Source organism: Phasianus colchicus, chromosome 20 (genome assembly GCF_987193195.1).
Source record: "Phasianus colchicus chromosome 20, bPhaCol1.hap1.1, whole genome shotgun sequence".
In the NCBI taxonomy this organism is placed as follows: domain Eukaryota; kingdom Metazoa; phylum Chordata; class Aves; order Galliformes; family Phasianidae; genus Phasianus; species Phasianus colchicus.
The window spans coordinates 10,141,429-10,166,107 of record NC_143455.1 but is presented as its reverse complement, the minus strand read 5'-3'; the positions used below and the strand labels follow the sequence as shown (position 1 = coordinate 10,166,107).

Sequence of the window (24,679 nt, the reverse complement as noted above, 5' to 3'; positions counted from 1 at the left end):
TGTGAAGCTCTTATTTTTACAGATGGGACTTATGGGAACAAAATTCTTCAAGTATGTATGAGTGTGTAGAGAATATTTGTCTCAGACCCACAGGAAGCAGCCTAATGTGCAGTGCAGTTCTGGCCTGCTGCAATGCATTATGCTGCAACCAGCCTGTGACAGTGTCCTGGCTCTGGTGGACCTCTATGATAGCGGCGAGACACAATTCTGTCTGTGCCAAACTGGCATGCAGACTGCAGGCAGATGCAAGTGTCTGGGGGGATGAGTTAACACATTGAACTGCTTAGAAGTTAGAATAGTTATTTCCTGTGCTGATCTCTAAATGGTCTCTCCACACTGTACTGTGCTCTCTGTACAAGGAAAGAACCTGTCCGAGAATGTTCTTTACTGGTGATTTTCAAGTGGTTTTCATTTCAAGTTTTCTGTTCCTGCAGGTCGGTACATGTCTGCCCTGCACCACCTCTCCTTGTCACACTCAGACTTGTTGTGAACGGAGTGTTTTTGAGAGATCTTGTTTCCCTGTATTTTGAGAAGACCCTCTCACCTCACTAAGCATTATTGTTTCTCAAAGCACTCAGTGCTGAATGAAGACAGATTTTCTTCTTTCTTCTGAAAGCTGTCACTTGCTTTATGTTAGAGTTGTATCTTTCTTCCCTGCAGCCAAATCAATTTTAAAGCTGTTTCCATGGCATCATGGTTAAATTCAATGGTTTTCTCTTTTTTTAGATTTTTTTTTTCTTTTTAAAAACAAGAGACATAATTTTCATGTTTCTCACGTGGAACAGACTAATTTAGAAAGGTACAAATGAATAAAGATATCTAAGATATAGAATACTACATGCAGGATTAAGGATATAATCCCCTATAAAAGTTCTTTTCTGAATAACTTCCCTAAAGCTGACTGAAATACCTGTAATCCTACAGTCTGCATTAAATATTACAAGTTTTTTTTCCACGGAGATGAAACCACACAACTAAAACTGCTCATATCTGAAAATCTTACTTTTTCAAATGATGGCATTGTATTGAAAACAAAGCATAACAAGAGCAAACTTGCAATGCTTAAGTCCCCTTTGGTTCTGGTTTAAGTTTCAAGGCTCCAATGCAATAAAGAATCTTGTTATAAGATATTGATTTCTTTTTCTTTTTTTGAAGATTCCCCCTTTAAGATTAATTTGCCTCTGAACAACTTACAGCTCTTTGTTTTCCTCAAGCAGTAGAAGTTCTATTTTTCAGGGAGATGGAGAGAATTAAGATTAATTACTCTCATTTTAGCTGCTGAAAATCCAGAATGTGCCCTTGTTCCATCACCCAAAAATGTGCAGTGGACCAGGAGCAGACACAGCACTTTTCAGACACCTGATGGTGGTGGTGCTGGGAATGCCAGCAGAAGCTGGCTGCAGTGCTTGGGGTTCACACAGTGAGCACACAGCCCTCGGGCTGCAGGCAGGCAGGAGCTGTGGCTTAGCTCTGGCTACTGCAGAGGAAGCATTGAACTCTTTCCCAGCACGCAGTGTGTGGGTTGGTTATGGTGATTACCTGTGCTTTGCTGAAAATCAGCCTGGTGCTCAAAGTACTTGTGCTGTTAGTATGGAAAGAGCTGGTTTTCACTTGCAATGCTTTTTGTGGTTTATGATCCTTTGCACAGGTGGAATGTGCATCTTTGGGCAGAGCTAGTAGCTGGATATTTTCTGTGTGGCTCAAGGCCCTTTGGCTGAGCAGAAGGAGGCAGTTTGCTGTGTTGGTGATGATTCCAAAGGATCTTTTTAGCAATCTTTTAGCAATTACTCTGACTTGGAAAACTCCTCCGATCTAGTGTGCATGCTTAACACTTTTATAAATATCAGCTCGCTGCAAAATGTTCTGCTGCAGTGAGGTATGGAGAAGTATGAATCTAAGAGAATTTAAAATCTCACAGCACTTCACAAGTTTTTTTTTTTTCCCTGAAGTCCTGTTGAGAGTAATGGAAATACTCTATCCTCACCTGGAAGTGTTATAATTGAGTGCATAAACATCCTGATTTGTAAGTGACAAGAGATCTAAACCAGGAAGTGAACAGCAGTAGGGAATGGCTGATCTGTAACTCTTAACATTTGCATTATGCTGGGCTACCTGATAGACTGTTGAGATACCTGATTGAGAGTGAGCACAAAGCACATTTCCAGCACAGCAGGGAAAGAAAGCAAATGGAAGTGCTCAGGGAACAACTGCGATGTTTGTTTTGATTCAGAGTCCTTGCAGAGTGTGGCCAAGATTTCGTTAAGGAAAAAAATACAGTTCTGTTTTTATAGAGTTAGGAATCCAGCAAGTAAAATAATTTTGGGGAGTTAAAACCCATTAATAACATTTGATAGCCCTATGTTAGAGTATCTTTGCCCTTACAGGTCTTGTAAAACCATTTTGGAAAAGCAATAACAACATATCACCTTAGAGTTATTTGTGACATTAATTTTATCAGTGCAAAATGGTATGAGATCTGAGGTCCTCCTGTTGTGAATGAGTCAGAGGATCATAGGATGGTTGTGGTCGGAAGGGACCTTAAACATCCTCTGGTCCAACACCCATGCCAGATTTTTTCTATGTCTAGGATGTGTAATTTGTGTGGTTGATAAAATATTTTTAGGTATGTTTTAATTAAATTAAATGTACCTTGTACTTTATGGAAAGGCATAGCATCATCTGTAAGAACATAAACCGGGCTCCTCAGAACCCATGGTCCTATTTGTCTTGTTTCATTGGGTCAGAACCTGGCAGCACTGCACAAACACACAGTGATGAAGCACTAGTAGTGTGTTCCTTAAGAATTGGCCTTAAATGTTTCCTGGACTGAAGAGGGGCAAGAACTGAGTTCTGCATCCTTTTTCTTTCAGCTCACGTGCTCACAGTAACAGTTGAAGAACTGGGCTGCTGGTGGGCTCTGAAGAGTGCATACTGTAACAGTTTAAGCAAATAGAAATTAAGATTCATGTTAATTCTATTTGAAAAATGAAACTATCTTTTTCTCATGCATGAAGTACTCTACCAATAAATGTAGTATCTGCTGAAACAGCATTACCCACGTACTTCCTAATTGACCCTTAGCTCCACCTGTCTTATTTCATACATCTGAGCCCACAGCTGTGTGGGATGTTCTTAGATCATTTTTAAATGGTAAAATAAATGTTACTTGACCACATAGACTTCCAGCAGTTTACTGACTGTTTTATCAGAACGCTGTGGGTTTTAAGATTGAAATCAATTAAAAAGACTTAGTTTAGTGCAATAAAGGAGAATTGCCAAAGCCATTTATTTAAAATAACTTCCTCTGACTCTTCACTGTTGTCAAAACCCAAGTTCTTTAGGCTGACAAACGCGGATGCTGTTGTTTGCTTTGCTGCTTTTGACAGTTATTTCATGATTTAAAAGATATGCCTATGAAATACCAGTTTGATAGAAGGGCTTGTCATCCACATTTATAGCAATTCCAGCAGCTGTATCCTAGATAAATAAAAAAGATTATAATTCTCTTTTATTTCAAAGAATAAGTCTAAGAACATGAGAAAGGAGCTTGTTTATCTTCTGTTTATGAGCAGACAACTGCATTGAAGCTTGTGCAGAGAAATGCAGTCGTGCATTGTGCAGTAAAGTGGAAATGCAGTTTAGAGTTAACTGTACCCGGCTGTGAAATCTACTTTGCTAGAAACAATTACATGCTAGGAATTAGCTCTAAAACAGCAAATGGTGTCTAATACTTCATTAGACCAATTAGTAACAAGAACTAACACTTCTGTTTAGCAAATGGTGTCCAGTTCTTTATCCAGATTTCCTCCACATGTACTTAGCACTGTGTGTTATCTCCAGCATATAACTCTCACACTGAAACAGTAACATCTGCTTCTTTGGACTTATAGTAATCATCTGTAGTTGCAGGCATACAGTTGAGAGGTGAGTAAGAGTTTGAGATCCCTGGGCGCTGCTCTCAGGTGCTCCAGTGGGGTGTGTTGTGGTACTGTGAGAGTCTGTGTGAGGCAGCTCTGAAGCAGGACAGCTGTGTGGCTGCTGACCTGCTTGTTTTGCACTGATAAAGCTGCTAACAGAGGAAAATATACTCATTTTAATTCATTTGAAAACAAAAAAATTGGGTATTTTAGCCAATATTTTAAACCTGAGAATTTTTTTTAAGCACAAGACAATAGTAAAAAATACAAATGTCCCAGTTCAGGCTGACTAAAAAAGAGTGTAAGAGATGATGGATTATTCTACCCAAATATTTCCAGAACCATTCCAAGTGTCACAATCATTTGCACCCTTTTACAGATAGTAGGAAATGCAGTGATGGAAAACCCAAGCTGAGCCCCAGTGCTACAGAGATGTGTCTGTGTGACACTGGGAGAGCGTCTGACAGGGCAGTCATTGCTGCAGCTTTCTGCTGCTGGCTGCTCTGAACGTGGGGTATTTTTGGCTGACCTGCCAGTCAACCACTCTTGTCAGTCATTGTTAGCAGATGAGCACGAGCTTGGTAAACATAAATAAATGGCATTGTTCTGCAATTCACTTTGTATGAGGATCAAAATGAAGTCTTAAACTCAAATGTTTAATGTTGATTATGTCTTGGCTGATGTAAAATTTCACTGCAAGCTATAATTTGGTACTGACCCAATCCATCATCTACAAAAGCTGCATCTTAGGAGACAATAGAGGTAATATAGGGGAAAAAGGCTCATAGATGAGCCTGTCATCATTCCTGGATTTGTGCAGGATTTCTGACTAAACACTACATTTAAATTGTTTTCTCATTTAAAATACAACAGATGCTCAAGCACTGTGATGATGAATTCAGTATAAATGCACAATTTGAGAGATTCAGTTACATAATAGTGCCCTGAATTTCTGGGATAACTCTGTATTTCTTTCACAGCTGGTCCAGAAGGCAGCAGAAGTTGTTTTCTGCAAGTCAAAGACATGGTGAATTGGAGATCAATGTTTTTTTGCCATTTGACTTGTTACCCCACAGTAGCATGTCAAAAGGATGCATTTGTATTTCAAGCCTAACAGTATGTGATGCCACTACAGCTCTCAGTGCACCTTGCCAAAGTACCATGCACAGCTACATTTTAGTTGAAAGAGTGGGCATGATGGGCAGGAGAAGAGAAATATCACAGATTGATGGGTAAAACACCAAGCAAAGATGTGTTACTACAATTTGGGCTAGCGAGAACCGAGGCTTAGCCTCCCTTTTGTCCTTATAACACAGAGGGGAATAATAGTGAAGCTTAACATGCCAATATAGCAATATACCCAGCAGTCAAAGTAGAGTTTAGGGTTAAGATTACAAATGAGAAGCAGTGTTTAAATGTTGGGGATGTATATATACGTGGGGAAATCAGACTTTGTTTTTAAACTAGTGGAGTAGTAACCAATAGTTTAAATAGTGTATATTCATTAAAAGTTATACGTCAAAGCACACAGGCAGTATTATAGAATATTTCTGAATGATTTACTGATACTTTTTTTTCTGCACTGATTTAATTGCTCCTTTGTGACCTAAGAAGTTTATTTTCAACTGCCTTCTCTGCCCGTAAGGAAATATGCCAACCATTTCTGTCCAGCTTGTCATCTCTGAAATGGAAATACCTGTGCTTTCCAGGAACAATACTGTGAGATGCCTAGGTTGAACTTCAATGGCAGGAGGGAAAGTATGGGGAGTACCAAGATGGATAATGAGTGCCAGATTATGAAATTCAATTTGTGTTACTGATCCATGATAATATACAACACATCACCTGTAAAAGGTGCAAAAAGAAACTTGGAATAAAGTAGTTTTGGCAGGAAACTCCATGATTCTTGGATTTTGAGCATCTTAATGAATAACAGCAGGGAAACACTGAAAGTCTGGAAAAAGGGGAAACATTTTTGAGATGCATCTAATTGTCAGTGATTGTATTGATAAATCTTTTAATGTAAGTTGAAGGCTCAAACACAGGAAAGCCTCAGCTTGACACAAAATAGCCAAAAGCGTTTCTGGAGTGAATGTTTTATTAAATGATTGAAGTTCCTTTAGGACATTAATACTATGGTAGATGAGATGATATACTCCAGAGTAAAGTTTTTAGAAACAATTTGAAGAAATTTCATGCCAGGATTTCCTGTTTAAGGTGTAGAGTCAAAGACTGAGAGGAGAGATGGCACAGAACTGCCCTGCAGGCAGAAAATAACTTGGAAGCTTCTTTTAAATCTGAGGGAAGCACAAGTGGCTTTTGTTTATGTACGTTGCTGAAGAGATTTTCCTATTTGTGGTATAAAAGGTAAATTTGAGGTTGAGGGGCAATGAGTACAGCCAGAACAAGAATGCATCAATTATTTAAGAGTATAAGATAATACAGTTAAGGCAGACAACTACAAAATTACTTTGTAGCTAATGAATTGAGTGGCATTACACCCATTATAAAGACAAATGGCGCTTAGAATTTATATTCTAAGCCAAATATTGGTTATAAGTAAGCTTTTCAGCTCTAAGTGCAGATTTGGTTGAGGAAAGCAGGATTCTGGCGAACACTACTCAACAAAGGTAGCCCAGCATAAATTAGAAGGGCATGAAATTACACACAGTAGCAGTTGTCTATCATAAGTACACATTCTTCTGGGTACCTTGTAAAGGGCTCTGAGAGTTACCACGTGATAAGAGCAGTTCAGTACAGCCACACAACTGCAGATTAGTTTACAAACAAACAGAGAAAGAGGATCATCACAGAAGCCTTTCCTTTAGCCTTGATTGTGCTGCAGTTGGTTGAAGTTCAAGGATCTAACAGTGGTTTTCTTTGTTAAAGGTATTTTCTGCACTTTCCTGTTTTATATAATTTCTTAAAGCTGCTTCCTTGCATCCACAACTAAAAGTCTCAGCTTTGCACAGAAAGCAAAAGGACCTCTCCTCTCCTATTCGTCTCAAACTTTCTGATTATAAATTTCAGCACAGAAGTAACCTTTTTCCTAACTCACTGCTAATTGTCACCCAGTCTAGCTAAATACCAGTGACCTCTGCTACGTAGTTTGTCTTGCCTGTATAACACAAATGCTTAGATATAAGAAGTCACCTGAAAACTCATCTAAACGCTAGGGGGTAAAGCTGTGAATATGCCCTGAATTTTCACTTATTCACAAGTTTTGAAATTTAAAAAGTGAAGGTCAGTAAAAAAATACAACGCAATTGTAGATTCTATAGACACATGTTTGTTGCTGTGTCTTTTTGTGGGCTGTTGGAATAGCGGGATGCAGAGCTAAGCCAACAAAAGGGTGAAGAATGGAAATCAGTTACATAGCCAACTTCATCGTAACAAAATGAATAGTGCTTCAGCTAGGAATTAGGCTAAAGGCAAATGAACCTAGGTGGTGAAACTGTGATGCAATATTGCTAACCTTGAAAGCAGGTCTGCCAACATTGGAAGTCTGTGGAATGGGAGTTTGTGAGCATAGACTGCTTTGGGTCTTGTGTGTGTGTTTTCAGATGAATCTGTAATCTGTCTCATGATGAGTCTAGGAAACTAATAACCAGTAATTCATCTCTTCACTGGAAGTGATGGTGAGCACAAAATCAAAATCAGCTCGGATTTGCAACATAAGCCTTTTATATGCCTTTCTTTAAAACATGGATGAATGTTAAGTGTCATTAGCACTCAAAATGCGCCTCATGGTCATCATGATGGTGGGAAAAGGAGCAGCGATAAAGTCACGCTTGTAATTTGTATCAGTAGAATTTCCACATCAGAGGACAGAAGTCAAAGTTTTTTTTCCCATTAGAAAACACAGTCTGTATTCATTTACAGGGTAATTTATGTAGCTGAAATGCTGAAAGTACCAGCATGGGAATACCTGAAAGGCCAGACGTGTTTTCCCTTAATGAAAGAAAACTGGGGAATTTGCCACACACTAAAATGCAGAACTCCTGAAGGGATCTTCAGTCTGTTGAACTTTCTACTATTAGAAAAGCTGGATTTGGGTGATGAACCAATTAAACGCACTGAAATTTGTTTTGTCCATGTAGTAAACTAGTTAGTGCTGGCAGATAGCCTGGTCTCAGTCATGTGAAAGCAGCTCCTTGTTCTTGCTGGCAAAGGGCCCGGCTTTCAGAACGTCTGTGACTTCTGTGCAGATCCCACGCACTGTTTGTTTCCTGCTGCTTCCAGTTCCCACTAGAAGAGCTATAGACCCCTGAAGCACAAACGGAATGGGTTCAACAGTGTCACTTCCACAGGGAAATAATATCTGAATTAAGTTAGGGATTGTGAAAGGTGCAGCTGCTATACAATGACTGGCTTTCAGTTGGCCTCAGTGCAGCACTATTTCCTTCAGTAACTGCTTCTCATAAGCAAGTAGGAAAGGCAAAGAGCTGCAGGGGAGGCCATTCCCCAATAGCAGCACCTCCACGCACCACGGCAATGCTGGAAGGAGGAGTGCCTTCAGGAGTGAGTCCCAGGCTGTGCAGTCCTGCACTTAGCTTTGGGTTTGCATCAACCTCATGCAAACAGGCAGGCACAAATATTTACAAACGCTGGGGCGCAGTGGCTGGAATGGTCTTGTTCTTGTTCTTTGTTAGAAGTGTGAGAAAATATCTTTTAATACCAGCAATATCTCTTGTGGATTTTGTTTTATTTTTACCCCACGAAATTATTATTTTTACAGATTTTACCACTGTAGTTTTTCCAGTTCTGATGCTGCACCTGCTGCCTTTCCTTTATTTCATTTCTTCGCTGCGTTCATTATTCTGTGCCATGTCTCTCACATAGCAAAAGAGAACCTTTCTGTTAGTGCATAGATGAAATGGAGCTGAAAATTAGAGCAGATAAAAATCCATCTCTTTGAACTGTAATGTTGGGAACTCCTCAACCATTGTGGGCACCTAATTGAAGATAATGTTGATTCTATACATTACATTATTACTTGGTCAAGCTTACATCGTTAAGCATGTATTTGATTTCATTGCACCGTGGTAAACAATTTTGTTGTTGTGATTATATGCTGGTTTGTAATGACTGTAAGGGAAGCTGCCTTGTAAGTTAAATGCAGACAGTGCTGTCTTTAGATTTTGAGTTATGGAGCAGCAGTGTGCTTACCCCATTACCTTGATAAAACATCAAATTATTTTGCAGCAATGCAAAAAACAGCGAACCTAAACGTGAGAAATCATAATATGAATTAATATTTTAACAATACCAATTTGCTGACTGTTGTGAGGAAGGATCTTATATAAAATTATGGCAGTGGGGACTACATATCCCTAGAATGACACCTAACAAAAGATTGATTTCTGATTTTTATAAATATAACATAAATGCATAGTATGTGTTTGAGTTTTAACTCACTGAAGTATATGTTATATATATATATTACATGTATTTATATATATAAATATATATTAAATTTTACTGCATCATGAATTGTGTGCTTCTAATGCTATAGACTTTGCAAAACGCATTATTGCAAGTTTTGAGAAGGAGACATAGAAAAAAAGGTGTAGGAAAAAGCAAGTTCTTCTGACATGAAAAAAATCCCTGAATTCTGAGCCCAGCTTACAGCCAGAATTCTGTCTCCACTGGTCCCTGATCTCCTCAGGTAAAGACGTTCCCGAATCCCATTAAAAACAGCTGCTTTCTCAATAAACAGCCTGAAGACTTTTTCCTGGGACAAAGGTTTTAATAATTAAAATTAGTCAATACTGAAGCACAGGAGATTATTTGATCTTGTTCAAAAATTGACATTTTCCAGAAGGAAAAAGAAAATGCTATTTCTCTAATAGATCATTCTGTGCAGAACTGGAAATCAAGCAGTAGAAATTCACCTCAGAAGAAAAGAGGGAAACTCACTGGGGAAATAGGTTTGCTCAAAATAATTGTGAGCTTGAGCATCAACGTTGAGATTTTTAGGACGTTTCCAGAAAAAAACCAAACCTGTAACACTCTCAGGAGGAGATGTAAAAAGGCATTTGTTACTATTCGGGGTATCACAGTTCCCTGACACATTACGTGAAGCTGCTGTTGGCTCTTGTGCTCCAGTCCAAATTTCAATTTGTCTATTTTTCATCCTGTAATTTCTACTGAAACTGTTTTATCAAGTCAGTCTGTATTTCTGCACAGAACTGAAAATGTCCCCATTCATTAGAGTTAAATTTTGCCTTGGTGGCCTCTGCCATCTTTGGTTACTGCCAGCAGAAGAAAAAATACAATCAGAAGCAGGCTAGTTTGAGCATGTCCCATAATGACAGGATTCCTTATAAGCCATGCTCCTTCCACGCTCCCTATAAATGCAGCATGTGCTACTCAAGTTCACAACATGCTCCTTGCCCATACTCAGACCCATACATGTTGCCTTTTTGTAAACACAACATATCCCCTGCCCTTCTCTGTCCTATTTCTACCTGTCACTTAAAATATGTCATTCTTCTAACGTCAGCTCTGCTATCCAGCTGTGCTATTCCTCACTGTGCATTTCCCAGAGAAGCAAAACGGTCCATAAATATATGTTAGTTTTCTTTCGCAGTGGTGTTAAAAGGTTAGTGAGTATATGCCTTAAAACAGACTGCTGTTTTTTCAGGGGCCTATCACAGTGGGAAGGGGCAGCACTGCTGCTCTGCTGTCAGCATCATTCTGAGGATGTCACAGGTTGCTCGTGCAAGTGTTTCTGAAAGCACAGGTGTATGAGTTCAAGATGCTTGGCAGGTCACCGTATTGCACATCTTTATGCTGCCAAACTGTCCCTGCATTTCATTTTTTTTGCTTTGATGTACAAAATTGTATATAAGGCCACATTAACTATGGTTTTTAAATATTATTCTCTAGCTTTTTATCATGTGAGCAGAGCAACATTAAGGTGCAATCTAAGTGTATAGGGTGGTGCTGCAATTCAGCAGAAATGATGCTGCAGCTGCAATAAAAAGCTGTCTGAATTTTCTTGACCTGTTTGATCTCTCTTTGTGGCAGGATAAAGAGAGAATAGATTTGATGAGAAAGTGGAGAGCGAGGTAAAATAAGACTGTACAGGCAAACCAAATACTGGGTGTACAACCAACCTTTCTGTTCCCATTTCTGAGCCCTGGAGCACATGACAGTCTTTGCTGTTACATCAAAGTTTATTTTCTGTTTTCTGAAGATTTGCAACGTCCATTTGCTGTTTGCGTTAAATAAGAAATAAACAAAACCAACAAAAAACAGTAGCACAGGACCTGCCATTATCACAGAATTCATATTTTCAATGTGAATTTAAATTACAAGGAAAGACTATCTTTGTTTTACTGTTGTTACCACAGCTCAGTTTGTTTTGTAGAAACTGTGATGGTTTCTCTTTCCACAGAGATGACTACTATAAACAGTATGCAAATGAAATATCTGCACATTAAGGAAAAGTTGATTTGCTCCATTAGCAACAATGTGACAAAACAGCTCTTCAGTTACCAATCTGCTGATCAGAATCAGTCAGCATCTTAGAGTTTGAACTCTGTCAAGAAAATTAGATGGTTCAATAAATCGGAGACTTTGCTTTCAAATAATAATTACTATGCATTTAGAAATATTTTAAAAGATATTTACCATATCAGCATTCCTTCATCTTTGAAGATGCATCTTGGTAAATTATTCTCACTGCTTCAGTGGCTTTTAATACCGTTAATGCTTATAACCCTACTGCAGTTCAAAAGAGTGCTATGAGATCTACTTAGCTTGCTCACTACAGGATAGACTTCAGTGTTTGGCAGTGATTCTGTTACAGGTAGGCAGAATATTGTGTGTATCTGATGGGAAATTCATATGATTATCCATTAATGCATTTGCATGCTGTCATCTGCACAGTGTATAGTGCACTGGGGTGATTGATTTCTGCTACAGAAAATGACAAGATCTGCCTATTCAAGATACCCATGAGCGAATTTTGAGAAATCAGGTAGGCAACATCTCTGGGACTTTGAACACACCACAGATTGTTGTGCTTTGGTTCTCACTGTGCCACAGCCCGTTGTCATGACTGCAGTTGACTCAGCCTCTGTCTCTGCCCACCCATTTGTAAAATCTGCAAAGTAATTATGCTGTAAGGTAATTGATAGTTAATGGGGAGCATGTTAATGACTGTAAAGCATTTGACAAAAAGCATTATAAGGGCTATCATTAGTGCCTGTTGTGAGCAGCTATCAGCATTTCAGAATACCTACAGGGAACATGAAGTGACCACTTCTAGGCATGACATATCTGAGTTAGATTTCTGGTTCAGGCTCAACTCTAAACAAAGCAGTGAACTAAAAGGAGACAGTCTCTTCCAGCTCTTCACTTCATTTTTATTTTCCTCTTCACAAACATTAAAGGACAAACTTAAAGCTAATATAAGAAGATACAACTCAGAAATTTTGTTGGTTTTATGGCCTTTTCTCACTTACAAATTTTTTATTTTAAACCATGTCAGTCTTTAGATTTAATCATGGCTGTTCACTTTGAGATATGAGCTACCATTTTTAGAGCACAAAAACCAGAACACTATGTAGCAACACACCAGATAAAATTGAGTTGCTTTGCGCTGCCCCATGGTGATTTGGTGACCACATGCAAAATGCTCATGAGTTTACAAATCACATGAAAGATGGATGGGGTCAAAAAACTGATCAGTTCTGTGCTAGCAAAGAAGTCTATTTCATTTTAGACAAAGGAGTTGGTCTGAATACCATAGCACTTTTTCCTCTTCTGGCTTATTCTGAGTAAATAAATGTGAAGTTCACATATACGATGACATGCTCATAGTTCCATTTTTTTTCAATGGGTCTGTTAATGTATATGAAGAGTTGTGGGAACAGACCTCAGAGTTGCTGTCCAGAAGCTCAGAATTCTAATAAAAGATTTCCAGCTTTCTTTGCCATATTTGTTTCTAATGATCAATATACCTAAAATATATGTGTGTATTTTCAAATAGGCCATTGGAAAAAGTTTTTAATTTTCTTTTTTACTCTGCTATTTTTCCTTTCATCATTTGTCTGGGTTTCTAAAAGACAATCCTATGAGAATGAAACAGACATTCATTAGAATCTGGGAGAATAAATGTGATCTTTTTTTTTTAATTACCGCAGGGAATAACTCTGCCAGTTAGGATGGAGAACAGTTCCTCTATTGCACCTTTTGTAACTGAGAAACAGCACTCTAAGGCTCTAAGCTACAAATCAAACAGTGAAAATCCTCTTGACTGAACACACCCTTGGGCTTCACGCAGAATAAGGCCTTGCAGTAATCAGAAGCAGAACTAGCTGGGATTTTTTTTTTGCTGAAAAAGGGTTTTGCTGGAAAATGCTTACATGTCAAAACCAAAGTACCTTGTGGAGGGAACTTGATTTCAAAGAACTTTTGCTGAAAAACAAACAGAGGCTGTTGGATATCTGCCTGATTTCCTGCCAGCATGTCTGTTGATTTAGTCAAGAGTCTGGACACCCGGTGTTTCATCACCCTAGCTTACCTTACAGCAATCTGTTGGTTTTCCTTTGGTGTTCCTCTCCTCAGCAAGACGATAAATGTGCATAAAGGATTGTTTGTAGATAGAGGCAGATTGTCAAAGGGGCAATCTGGGTATCTACTGCTTGGGAGCTTTCAGATTCCTGTAGAGAACTCTGCCTTAAACCAGAACTGTTAGGGTTGGGCTGTGATTTGCAGAGCTGGAAGCACATAGAAATATTCTTGTCTACTGCCTCTCTTCTAGCTCTACCATGCCTGAAGCAGAAAGCCAGCATGGTCAGGGATGAATTGTACTGTTCAAAACCACAGCAGTGCCTTTCTTCCCAGCTTGCCCATTAGCCCACCTCACTGGAAACAGCTCACTGTGACCACTGCTCTGAAGTTAAAGATGGAACAATATGTGCCAAAATCTGACTTAACTGAAACGCTTTTGGTGCAGTAATTTGTATTTCAGGTCAAACTGTCCCTACAAGTCAATGCTACATTGCTGTTTAGAAACAATTCACAAGCCTCAAAGCAATAAAGAGATTTCACAACGTGCAGAATTAGAATTACAGCTCTGCCTGTCTCTTTGGTTATTTGTTTATGTGTTTGAAGAATAAGTGTGTTCTGATAGGGAAAGTGTGTTATAGAGGGTTTTAAGTTTCACCCATGATGGGTACTTCTGCAAATACTTTATGCATTTTAATTATGCTTTTATTGGTAGCATATTTTTATTATATTTAATTGACCTTTCCCTGTTTTTTATGTGAAGAGAGCAAGAGATGAACACTAGCCTCAAACCACCTGACAGCTGGAGTATACTTGTTCTAAGAAGCCTTTTATACTTTTCTGAATCACGATTCCCTATTTCAGACAAGTGCACCAATTCATCTTTTATGTATATTACCATAAGCTTTTTTTGTTCTCTCAGAAAAGAAAAAAGGGATTGGGGTTTGTTTCTTGCTTCTTCTGGAGAATCTTAAAACCAAATTTGAAATCTACGCTCCTCTGCTGCTTTAGTCTAGTGAAAAAGTGCTGCATTGATATTTTGATGGAAAACTTTCTATGCAACTTTGTCAGAGTATTTCAGACTTGTAAGGTAGGTAGGAAAAAAAGCACCAGGTGAGAACTGGGTGGCCAAACTCCTGCAGCCATGGATACTGTAATATTAAGTCCCAAATGAATGTGAAAAATGATGGCCTGTAAAGACTATACCCACATGCTTTGCTCTGCTTTGCTTTGGGTGTAGGCTTCAATGTAACTGACTGGGTTGGTGACAGCATGTAAGGTGACAGAGAAGTCCTCGAATGCTTTGTGATTACATTGTTGGAAGACTCAAGAAACCAGCAGAAAATCAATAAAGAGAAAAGGACAAAAAAATCATATAACCAAATACGCCCCATATATAGTGTTAACACTGAATGTGCCTTCAGAATGAAAATTTACAGATCTGTTTTTGATCCATAGGAATTATGTATTTGAGGGAATATTATAGCAGTAGCTGATCAGTCCTGTACTGAGAGTTAATTAGAACGACTGTTTTATTGACTGATTCTGCTATTAGCAGAATTTTCTGGGACTGACATGTTCATATGTTGATAAGAAACGGTAAATAAAAGTTGATATGACAGATGGACAGTAATGGATCTTCCTAGCTAAGATCCAGAACTCTCTTTGGTAGAACTTCCAGAGTAATTACTTTGTAGATGGTGCTTTTCTAACGTGCCTGTGGCAAAGTGTCAGTTAAGGAATGTTTCTGTGGCAGCTGAAGTGGAGAAAAAGACAAACCTACTGAAAAGTAACTTTCTCATTCTGTTCATTTCTGATGAGTTTGAATCCAGCAAGCCTTGGCAGATGTGTGAAGTGATTTCCAGTAGTTCATCCAGAAATAAGGTGCAGACAGTAAAGGTGAGATATTAAAAGATAAGCAGAAAGAAAATGGACCTTAAAGAAATGTTTTAACCTTGTGAATTCCCTTTCTCTGTAGAGTTAATGCTGATGTACCTGCTATCATGTGCTGCTTTAAAGATAGGTATGCCTGAGAAGCTGACCTAATTGTAATCATTTCAGAACATGCTCGTAAAACAGTAACAGTGTAAGTTCACTTCTCTTTATTGTTTGTAAAACATGCAAATCCATTATCTATCACAATTTTGTGATAGGAAAGAATGTTTAAAAGTATTTCCTTCTTAGTCCTCATTGAAATTGTTGATGAACTAGCTGGTTAGGATGAAATACCTCAAAGTTAAAGTGTTTTCACTTTCTTGGAGGCACTGTAGCTTGTGTGCTTTTAATTAAGGAGAGGTCTATGGTGTGGTGGAAGGTCAAAGTGGTATGCTAAGTGAAAACTGCAGCTCTTACAGTGTTCCCTGAACATGTAATAAAAAGTCCACTAGCATTGACATGATTTAGTTATCTTTTTACTACAGTACTGAAACACCTCTTAATGATTCTTAAGAAACTATTAAACATAAGGTTAAGGGACAAAGACTTAACAAAGGAGGAGCTGAAGCTACAGAAATAAACTGAAGGTTAGAGAGTAAATGGTAAGGCTTCACAACTGCTACAGTGTGTTAGACAACAAGAATTATTATCAGGGAGGAGCAAAACGTCAGGCTGCTCCCTGGAGAAAGACTCCTGGGCTAATTCAGTCCCTGGAGGATGTGCTCCCCACCCCACTCATGTCCTAAATGCCAGTGATCAGAGAGTCCAGATGAGATGTGGGAAAGATGGGGTATGAGCCAGGATTCCTGCCTGCCACAAGAAGGGCTGACCAACAAGCATGGAGCATGCAGGAATGGGGCCACCGTGCTGTTTGAAGTTCTTCCATTTGTTCAGAGTAACCCCAACATTACCATAGCCAGATTCCAAAGTGAATCCTGTCTCTGGAGGCTATAGGGGCCATTCATGCTCTCTCTGGCCCTAAGAAGGTCCAGAACTGGGTATGAATCAAGTCAGCACAACCAGGATACCTATGGCCCTGAGTGCCCAGCACTAATATGCAAGTGCCTGAGAAACTTCATTGGGTTTGGTGATGGAACTTGAAAGTTTTTGTGTCATCCGTTGTTTAACTTTGGATTCTTCTGTTAATGGTCTGATTGCCAGTATTTATCCTCCAGTCAGAGAAAGCATCACTTAAAAGAGACTGAGCTAAAAGGCTTTGCTTTTTTTGTGTGTGTGTGTGATCTGAGGTCGATAGTCATTATATAAATAGTAAATGGTACAGTCTAGACAAAACTCCATGGCTTTCATGATAGTTTTGTTTAGGAATATGATAGCAATAATCACTCCCTGTTTTTTATTCCTTTTGTAAATTGTGAAGATGATAAAACTTCATATAAGCTTTTTCTTTTCTTCTATGGTTGCCCAGGAACATGGCTGCAGGAACTTTTGAGTATGGAATTAGTGTAATTCCTCCTTTCTCTGGAATGTTACATTAAATACATTTGTGGAAAAAGTTAAAATTTATGAGAAGTGTAACGGAAAACTCATTCCCAAGTAACATAAAAGCCATTGCAGAACAAATGTAGTTTTTGGGCTGCAGAGGTAAATTGCTCTTTAACTAAAGAAGAATCATCCAATATCAAGTAAAGCCATCCCAAGCAAATTATAATCATTTGGAATAAGGCAAAGTGAATACTTCATAAGTGACACCAGAGGTTTAGAGGGCTGAATGTTTTACTGTCCCAGTGGTTTAAAAGAGCAAATCCTACAGCTGCTACTCTAAGCAGAAAAACTCCACCTTATTGCTTTATGATGCTGGATTTTAAAATTGAGGCACCAAGGGGATTTAGATTACAGTTTGTGACAGACTGTGCTCTCAGTACACTGACACTCTCTTCCACTTCCCCCTCCCCCCAGAAATGAGAACAGTTGGTATCTGAAATCTAAACATGTGCAAAAATATATTTATTACTGAAGGGGATCTGTTTCTCTCTATGCCTAAGAAATCCAACATTTACTATTCCAAGCAGCAGATACTTTGTTGTGTTGCTACATGAACACAAACTGACATTTTCATAGAGCTTGTAGTTTGCTCAGGCAGTTTTTGCAATTCCGTTAAAGGACGGATAGTCTGTAAGATTCAGAAAAGTAGGTTCCAAAGGAGAAGTTTTCTGGCAAGGAACACCCACATATGTGTAGAGGATGAAAAATAAATAATAATACTTCACCCCATGTTTAGGAGAACAAACTATGGTTAATTATTGCGTGCTACTTCACGCAGTGCTTCTGGAACAATATAATCTGTAGCTGACAGGAAAATATACAGTGAACTGAAGTGTATCTTTTTATCTTCCCTTTCCATTTATACCACACTGATGTCACCTACTGTTTTATTCCTGGGTTCAGGTACAGTAAATGCCTTAGCATTTAGTCAACAATTCTTTTGCTTTTGCTTAGCAACTTGCTTTATCAGCTCATTTTTCTTTGGGATGTATTTTGGGAATATTTAAAAATATTTCTGTTGAATTTCACTTCACCAAATAGCATTGGTTTCCAATATGCCTTCCTGCAAGCCCTGCTGTCTGGTTATCTCCCCTGGTGGACCACACTTTAAAGTCTTGTGGGTCCAGATGCAGGGGGCAGGCGTTGTGTCACCACACAGCATTAAAAGGAGATGGACTGGGCCCTCCTGCATCACATCTCTGTTAAAATGCCAGATTTCCCTGTGCAGTCAGTTGAGAGTGGAATAGAATTTGCAATGGATAATTCAGAACTCTCAAACGGCACACCACAGTCAGGTGGTGAGTTTGTGCTGATACATTGCTCACTGCTATTTTCTTATATTAATCTGCAATAAAACCCACCTAACAGAAAATACAAAATTTGATTTTGGTTTAGAAAAACACAGTAGTCAATTTTAATAAGCATGACTTTTGAACTGTAACTCTGTGGCTTTTGTGTGTATGAGCATCTTGTAACATTTCTGGTGAAACCCACCTGTAGGCCTTGGGATGGACAGAGGTGCATTCCTGCTCCTGACGTGGTGCTCATCCCCCACTGATTGTGAATTACTCACATGAACAGCCTCCTTATGCTGCAGTAACGACAATGCCTCCACCTCTTCCTGATTTATATTCTATTCCTCTAGCAGTTTAATTCATTATCCTATTGACTTTCTCCTCTGAAGCTGAACATTAATCTGAAGGTTATAGAGATTTTACTAAACCACCCTTCCATTAGACATGTGTTCCCTCATCTGGTACTGCCCTCAGAGGCTTATTTTTCAACATTAATCAGCACAGGAATACAGTAAACTTATCTTCTGGCTGCAACACTTAAAAATGACCCGTATCATTTCCAAAAAAATTTCCAAAATACAGATGACCTATGGCAATGGGCATCACCTGCTGCTGTAATGTGCCTTTCCTGAGGAAGGATGATGTGCTACCCTGTATTTTGTTGAACAGCCTTGGTAGAATCTCAAATCCTCACATCAGTGAGGATCCTACAGGGAAATAAAAGCAAACAGAAGTCCAGGCTTGGATGAAGGATAGTAAATATTGCACAGGGAAATGTATGGGGAAAACATGTTTTTGTGCAGAATGCAGAAAAGGAGGCAGAGGCCTGAGCCAAATGTCACAGAGAAGCATGGCTAACATTTACCTTTGGAAGAAGTTAGGGCCTCATCCAATAAAAGGAGATGTGGCTGGCTTGCAGTACACTTAGGGTCAGCCTGTGCCTACCGTTTCCTCTGACCTGCTGATGAGCTGTGACTTGCTTTGTTTCACCAGCATCACTGACGTCGTAATTCATATATGGCTGTATCAAAACTATTCCAGTAAAGTTTTTCTGCTTGGTATAAGAATACCGACAGAAGCATTTTGGGAGAGGTTATTCAGACCTACGCAGGCAAATCAGAGGTGTGCAGAAGGCCTCCATGACAATATCACTTTTTCTGATTTAGCGGTTGAGATCGTTCTAATTCTGCAGAAGACTGGATTAAATTATTTCAGCTGGCTGATGTTTCTCACAGGCTGTTTATCTGTCAGTCCTGCTTCTAAAAATATCAGAAGTTGGATTTGCAACACTGATCTCTCTGATAAATAATCCTTCACTATCATTCAAAGTTCCCTACTCATGTAAAATTTGCCTGATTCCACTTAGAAAATGAAGTAGTAGAAGGCTGGTTTTCAGAATTTCTAGCCTCCATCTCCCAGCTCTGTTTTCTTATATTTTGCTTCAATTTTTTATTGGCTTTTGCAGCAGAAAAAAAAAAATCTTGGTTTCAAACTTTCTGTGTAGATGCAATATATGTTCATTTATCCAGACACTTCGTGGCTATCATTTTATTTATGTAGGAGGTGAAGTCATTTTGTGCTCATAATGTCTATCAGTAGGTTTTCAGAAGATGACTTGGTGGGCAGAAAAGAATAAATCTTTGCTTTATATGTGCATATCTATATTCTGGAGTATGGAGTCTTGTTTGAAAAGTGCATAACATCAAATAATTAAGCTCCTTGACTTTCTTCCTCTCTGTAGATAAGACTACTACAATGCGCAGCCTCGAGGTAGTTGGAGTAAAGCTTAAAGGGTCCAATTTTCTTCATGAATCTTGTAGGTTCAGTTGCCTTTATTTTATTTTATATTTTAACAAGGTAGACAGAGCTTGAACAGCAGCACTATTCTGCTGTATTCTCTGTTTCTTCCTTTCTGAGGAAAGATGGTCTCATTAATGATACAGACACGTGTGTTAGAAGCAAATGCTTTTAGAAGCAAAGTTTTGCATGGAGACGTTAGACAGCAGACATGACTGACTGGTGTCTTAGTGGTGCTCTTTACTTGAGCCAAGATTTTCTTTGAACTGCTACACAATAGTAGGATGCTCACGCAAAGAGTGGAGACTTGAATGCACTCAAGTATGTATCTGAGGCACAAAGAAATGCTCAATTTATTTATTTAAACATTCCAAAGCCTTTCATTCTTTCCATGTTAGCAGTGTTAAATGTATTGATGATAATCTGATACTCATTTTTAAAGCCCTTATATTGAAACTATTTAGGCGTTAGTTCAGTTATTCTGTCTACTGAAGTGATCATCAGGGGCTAAAAGGTACCCAGATCTCTCTTGACAGACTTTAGCACCTAAAGCCTGGAAATTACAAGCCTCTCAGTATCGCTCAGACCATGGTACATTTTGAAACGAATTGCTATTTCTGGATGTTTTTCATTCCATGGTACCACTCCAGTGCTCTCCAGCTTGCTGAGTGCTTGTGCTCTTACAGAACATCTTTGCTATGCAAAAAAAAACATTCTGAAAACAGGCCTCTTGCTTAGTGTGGATCTTCAGCTTGATTTCCAGATGTATAAGGAAAACTGTTCATAATTGAAAATATAATGGAGCCGCTTAGCAGCTTTAGCCTGCCCTGGATTTGGATTTAACTCTGGTCTGTTTAAGCCAGTCTAAGTTTCCAGTGCTGTTAGGGAGGGGTGCTCTGCCCCCCAGCTGCCCAAGGCTCCCCTCCTCTCTCCAGTGCACTGATGTTGATGAGTCAGTGTCAGTGGAAAAGAGGGGATTGAATTGAATCACGCTGGTTGGGTAACTCAGGAATTGTTTCTATAGCAAGACAGAGGTTGTAGTAAACACCATAGTTACTTTGTCCAAAATAAATAAGAACAGCAGCAACGAGGAAGTGTCATGGGCATTACTGTGCAACCAGCAATCAAATGGTGGAATCCTGCAATGATTCTTCTCTGGTTGCCTTCACCTGCTAAAGCCCAAACCAGAAAATCTTCACTGCTGTGGTTGCTGCACAACCTAAATTAAACTAATGTAGTTATTTTTCTTTATCCTATCTCCTTTGACAGTATCACAGGAGTGATAATAATTAGCAGCAGCTTTCTTGAAAGCATATGTTACCTGACAAAGTCATGTACTCAATCATGAAGTTAGCTAACTTGTCCATAGTTTTGTCATTCTAGTTGCTGGGAGCTGTAAACATTGGATCTCCTAGTGCTGAGAGCTTATTGGAAATAACTTATTTATATAGACAGCGCTTGTATGGGTGAATGTGCATCCCAAGAACACTGTCAGTTGCCATCCTTTACTGCAAATTTACACCTATGCTATTCAACATGATTTATTTGACTCTGTGTTTGTGCTTTGGAAACAGTATGTGTTCTATAAATAAGACTTAACTGTGAAGATACAGATCCAAATTGATAATTAACACTTGACCTTACTGGAACTCATCTGTTTGACTGCCCAAAATGGCTATCTGAAACTTTGAAAAGCACATCCTTGAAGGTTAGAATTCATCTCCACCATCCAAAAAGGAGACATCTTAATCAAAGTTACTTGGCCAGCTGTTTATCTGCTCTCTTGTCAAGGCAGATGCATTTCCACTGAGTGATTTGTCCTGTCCTAAGAGATTTGTCTCTAGCTATCAGGAATGCTCATCCTCTGAAGATGCCCATCTTGTTCCATTCACAGTAGGAGGAATTCAGATAATCAGATGAATCCTTCCTATATGGTGGATCCAGTGATGCACCACTGACTGACTGACGGTGGTTTCCACTTAGCTAGATTTTCTGCTTTTATTAGTAGAGAACTGAGGTATCTATTAGTAAAATAGAGCAAATAATACCTAATACTGACAAAATGTATTATTGCAATAATTCAGAAATAATAGGAAGGTGATGGCCTTGATCTAGAGACTCCAGAGGCAACACAGAGGGTAGAGGAAGCTATTCACACTATTTCACTGATGATGCTGGGAAACAAAGTTAGAAAGCTGACTTTTCTGTTTAACCAATAAATGGAAATGAGCACTGCCTGGAAGAGATTCAGGGCGTTTAAACTAGGGCTCTGGTTGGCAAGTGGGACAGCTCAGCTGTGCAGCATCTAAGGTACATCCTGACTGATTTCATGGAAGGCTGTGCAGGGAACTCCCATGGTGCTCGCAGGCAATCGGGCATTCGGCGATGGTGGGCAGCTGGGCCAGCAGCATCTGTAGCTCTCCCAGCTGAGCAGCTGCTTTGCTACCCTGCTCTCCTCCAAGAAACCATTGCATAGCTCCACTTTGAAGTCTCACTGCATCATCTGGCATTTTGATGTGGACCTTCTTTAAGTTACTCAGTGGTATTTCAAGCATAACAGGACAGTGGCTCAGGTACAGCTGTTCTGTGTTGATTGTTTCAAGAATAGAAATGTATTGAGGCCAAAGTTAGGTCAGTATTAACCTGGCTGCAGGAAGGAAGGCTGAAGGAGATAAACTGTCATGTTTAGTCTCCAGAGAAGAAGGTTAAAGTCTATCAATCCAATGCCAGCTGCACTTACTGCTGTGCTTTGAAACTTCTATTTTTGAAGTCACAGAGCCTAGTTAAGTATTAACATCAAGCATACCACAGAAATGCTCTACACATTTACTGTTATAGTCTATGAGTGATGAATTTCTAACTTGTCTATTCCTTTGAAAACATCTGAAACAATACTGATATGTTGTATGTAGTGCAGAGGTGTGTTTCAGCTGGATATTTCTTTCTTGTTCAGTCAAACTGCTTTCATTTGGGTACCTGTAAATATGATTAGCTAAACAAATACTAATTTACTATAAAGCACCTAACTTTAGGCTCTTAAAGAAGTCATACATTTCATGCCGACTTATCACAGAATTTAAGGCAACCAGAAGTCAGCTGTGTAAAACATGAGTAATTTCATGAAAAACCTGCTGCTGGTTATGTTATGTATCTGTGAAGCTTTTCAAAGTAAATAGTTGCCATCAGTTATAACATCATTTGACAATCCTACAGTTAATGTCCTGATCTTAAATAACTGCTGCTGCACAACACCAAAGAAAATAACACTCATTAACTGTCTGATCATCAGAATCTGTGATAGATATTACAGATGGTAATTGATTCTTCCCCAACAAAGTTCTTTACTATGAAAAAACTATTCATTTTGATCTTCCAAAAGAAAGGTAATAGGATACTTACAGAGTACCTTAAAAAATAATCCCTATGGTTATTCTGAAGCACTGCCTTATTTGTTAAGATACGTGGAGGAGAGATGCTGGCAGTTAAAGGATCCACATATTTGGTTGCTCTGTAAGCAGTGTATTTGTGAATACAGGGTGTCCCTGAGTGCAGTTAAACAGTTTCTTTTTAAATACAGCTCACACATTTAGCCATGCATGGGCTGGGAATAAAAAGTAATATAAAAGCTGAATTCCACACTGGATTAAGGGAAACAATGGTTTTGTTGCAAATTGGTTTGCAAATACCTTCAGGTGGAAATGAAAAGTGTACCATTCCATGCTGCTTCATTTGTCACTCGGAATTTGTTGACATACCTCCCCAGAGAACGCCTGTCCATTGAGAAGGTGCTCTGATCCCTGGCTGTCCTCACTTCCGAAGTGTAACCGGATTTCCTCCAAGCGGTGGCTGTATGTCATCGGCCCTCCCGAGATGTTGACCAAATGCTCTTTGTCTAATCGTAGAGAAACGTGTCTCCCTGTATTATACATTGTCCCGCTGACCTAAATAGAATAGGGGACAAAAAGTGTATTTTTCAATATCATTTGTAATTCCTCGAGACCAATTACACATAATGCCAGCTTTTGCATCCTACACATCTTCATTTAAATGTAGCATTGTATCTCATTATTACTGTGTGATGAAATATGTGACCTGAGGACATGCTTCAAGTATGTGAATTTTACACTGTACATTAAAACATTTCTGTAAATCCATATGTAGATGTTCTATCCAGGGGCACATGGTTAGCACAATGAGCGAGAAAATTAGACTTCTAAATAAGTAGGCTTTTAGAATATTTCTCATCCAAAATCTGAGTGGTGACTTCATTACTAAATTTTTCCACTGAAAATGGGGACATTTCTGCTGGTATAAATGATTTAAGTACACTTGAACAAATCTGAAATTTAACTCATTTTTTTTCTTCTTTCAATATTCATAATAGTTATCCAAAAGTAAAGGTGCTGCAAAAGCAGGGAGGTAATTATTCATAAAGCAGGGAGCCCTGCTCATTCTGATGCTGCAGTCGACCCATTCACTGTCCTCTTCTGCAAGGCTCTTTGTTCTGGATATTCTACAGTTGCCAGAAGTTTTGGCCACAGTGGTACAAAATTAATTATGGTTTGATGAGTATCTCCAGTTCCTCCTACACCTCAAGTAGCTGTAATGGTCTTTGAGATTCAGCTTTATTTTTAAAAAGACTAAATGGTACACTTCACTGGAAAACTGATTTACATTTTCTGTAATGAATCAGAAAACAATTGTAGAAAT

The 24,679-nt window shown here is 38.9% G+C and overlaps 1 protein-coding gene and 1 long non-coding RNA gene across 2 annotated transcripts in view; one reads left to right on the top strand and one right to left on the bottom strand.

Moving 5' to 3' along the window:
- Nucleotides 1–24,679, bottom strand: part of CA10 (carbonic anhydrase 10 (inactive)) — a 157,654-nt gene that overhangs the window by 12,548 nt on the left and 120,427 nt on the right. The window contains exon 5 of the mRNA XM_031598711.2: nucleotides 23,725–23,910. Coding sequence (XP_031454571.1) covers nucleotides 23,725–23,910 — 186 coding nt within the window. The remainder of the gene's footprint in view (nucleotides 1–23,724; nucleotides 23,911–24,679) is intronic.
- The window catches only part of LOC149915381 (uncharacterized), a 177,155-nt gene that overhangs the window by 40,875 nt on the left and 111,601 nt on the right, over nucleotides 1–24,679 (top strand). The gene's annotated exons all lie outside the window — the stretch shown is intronic.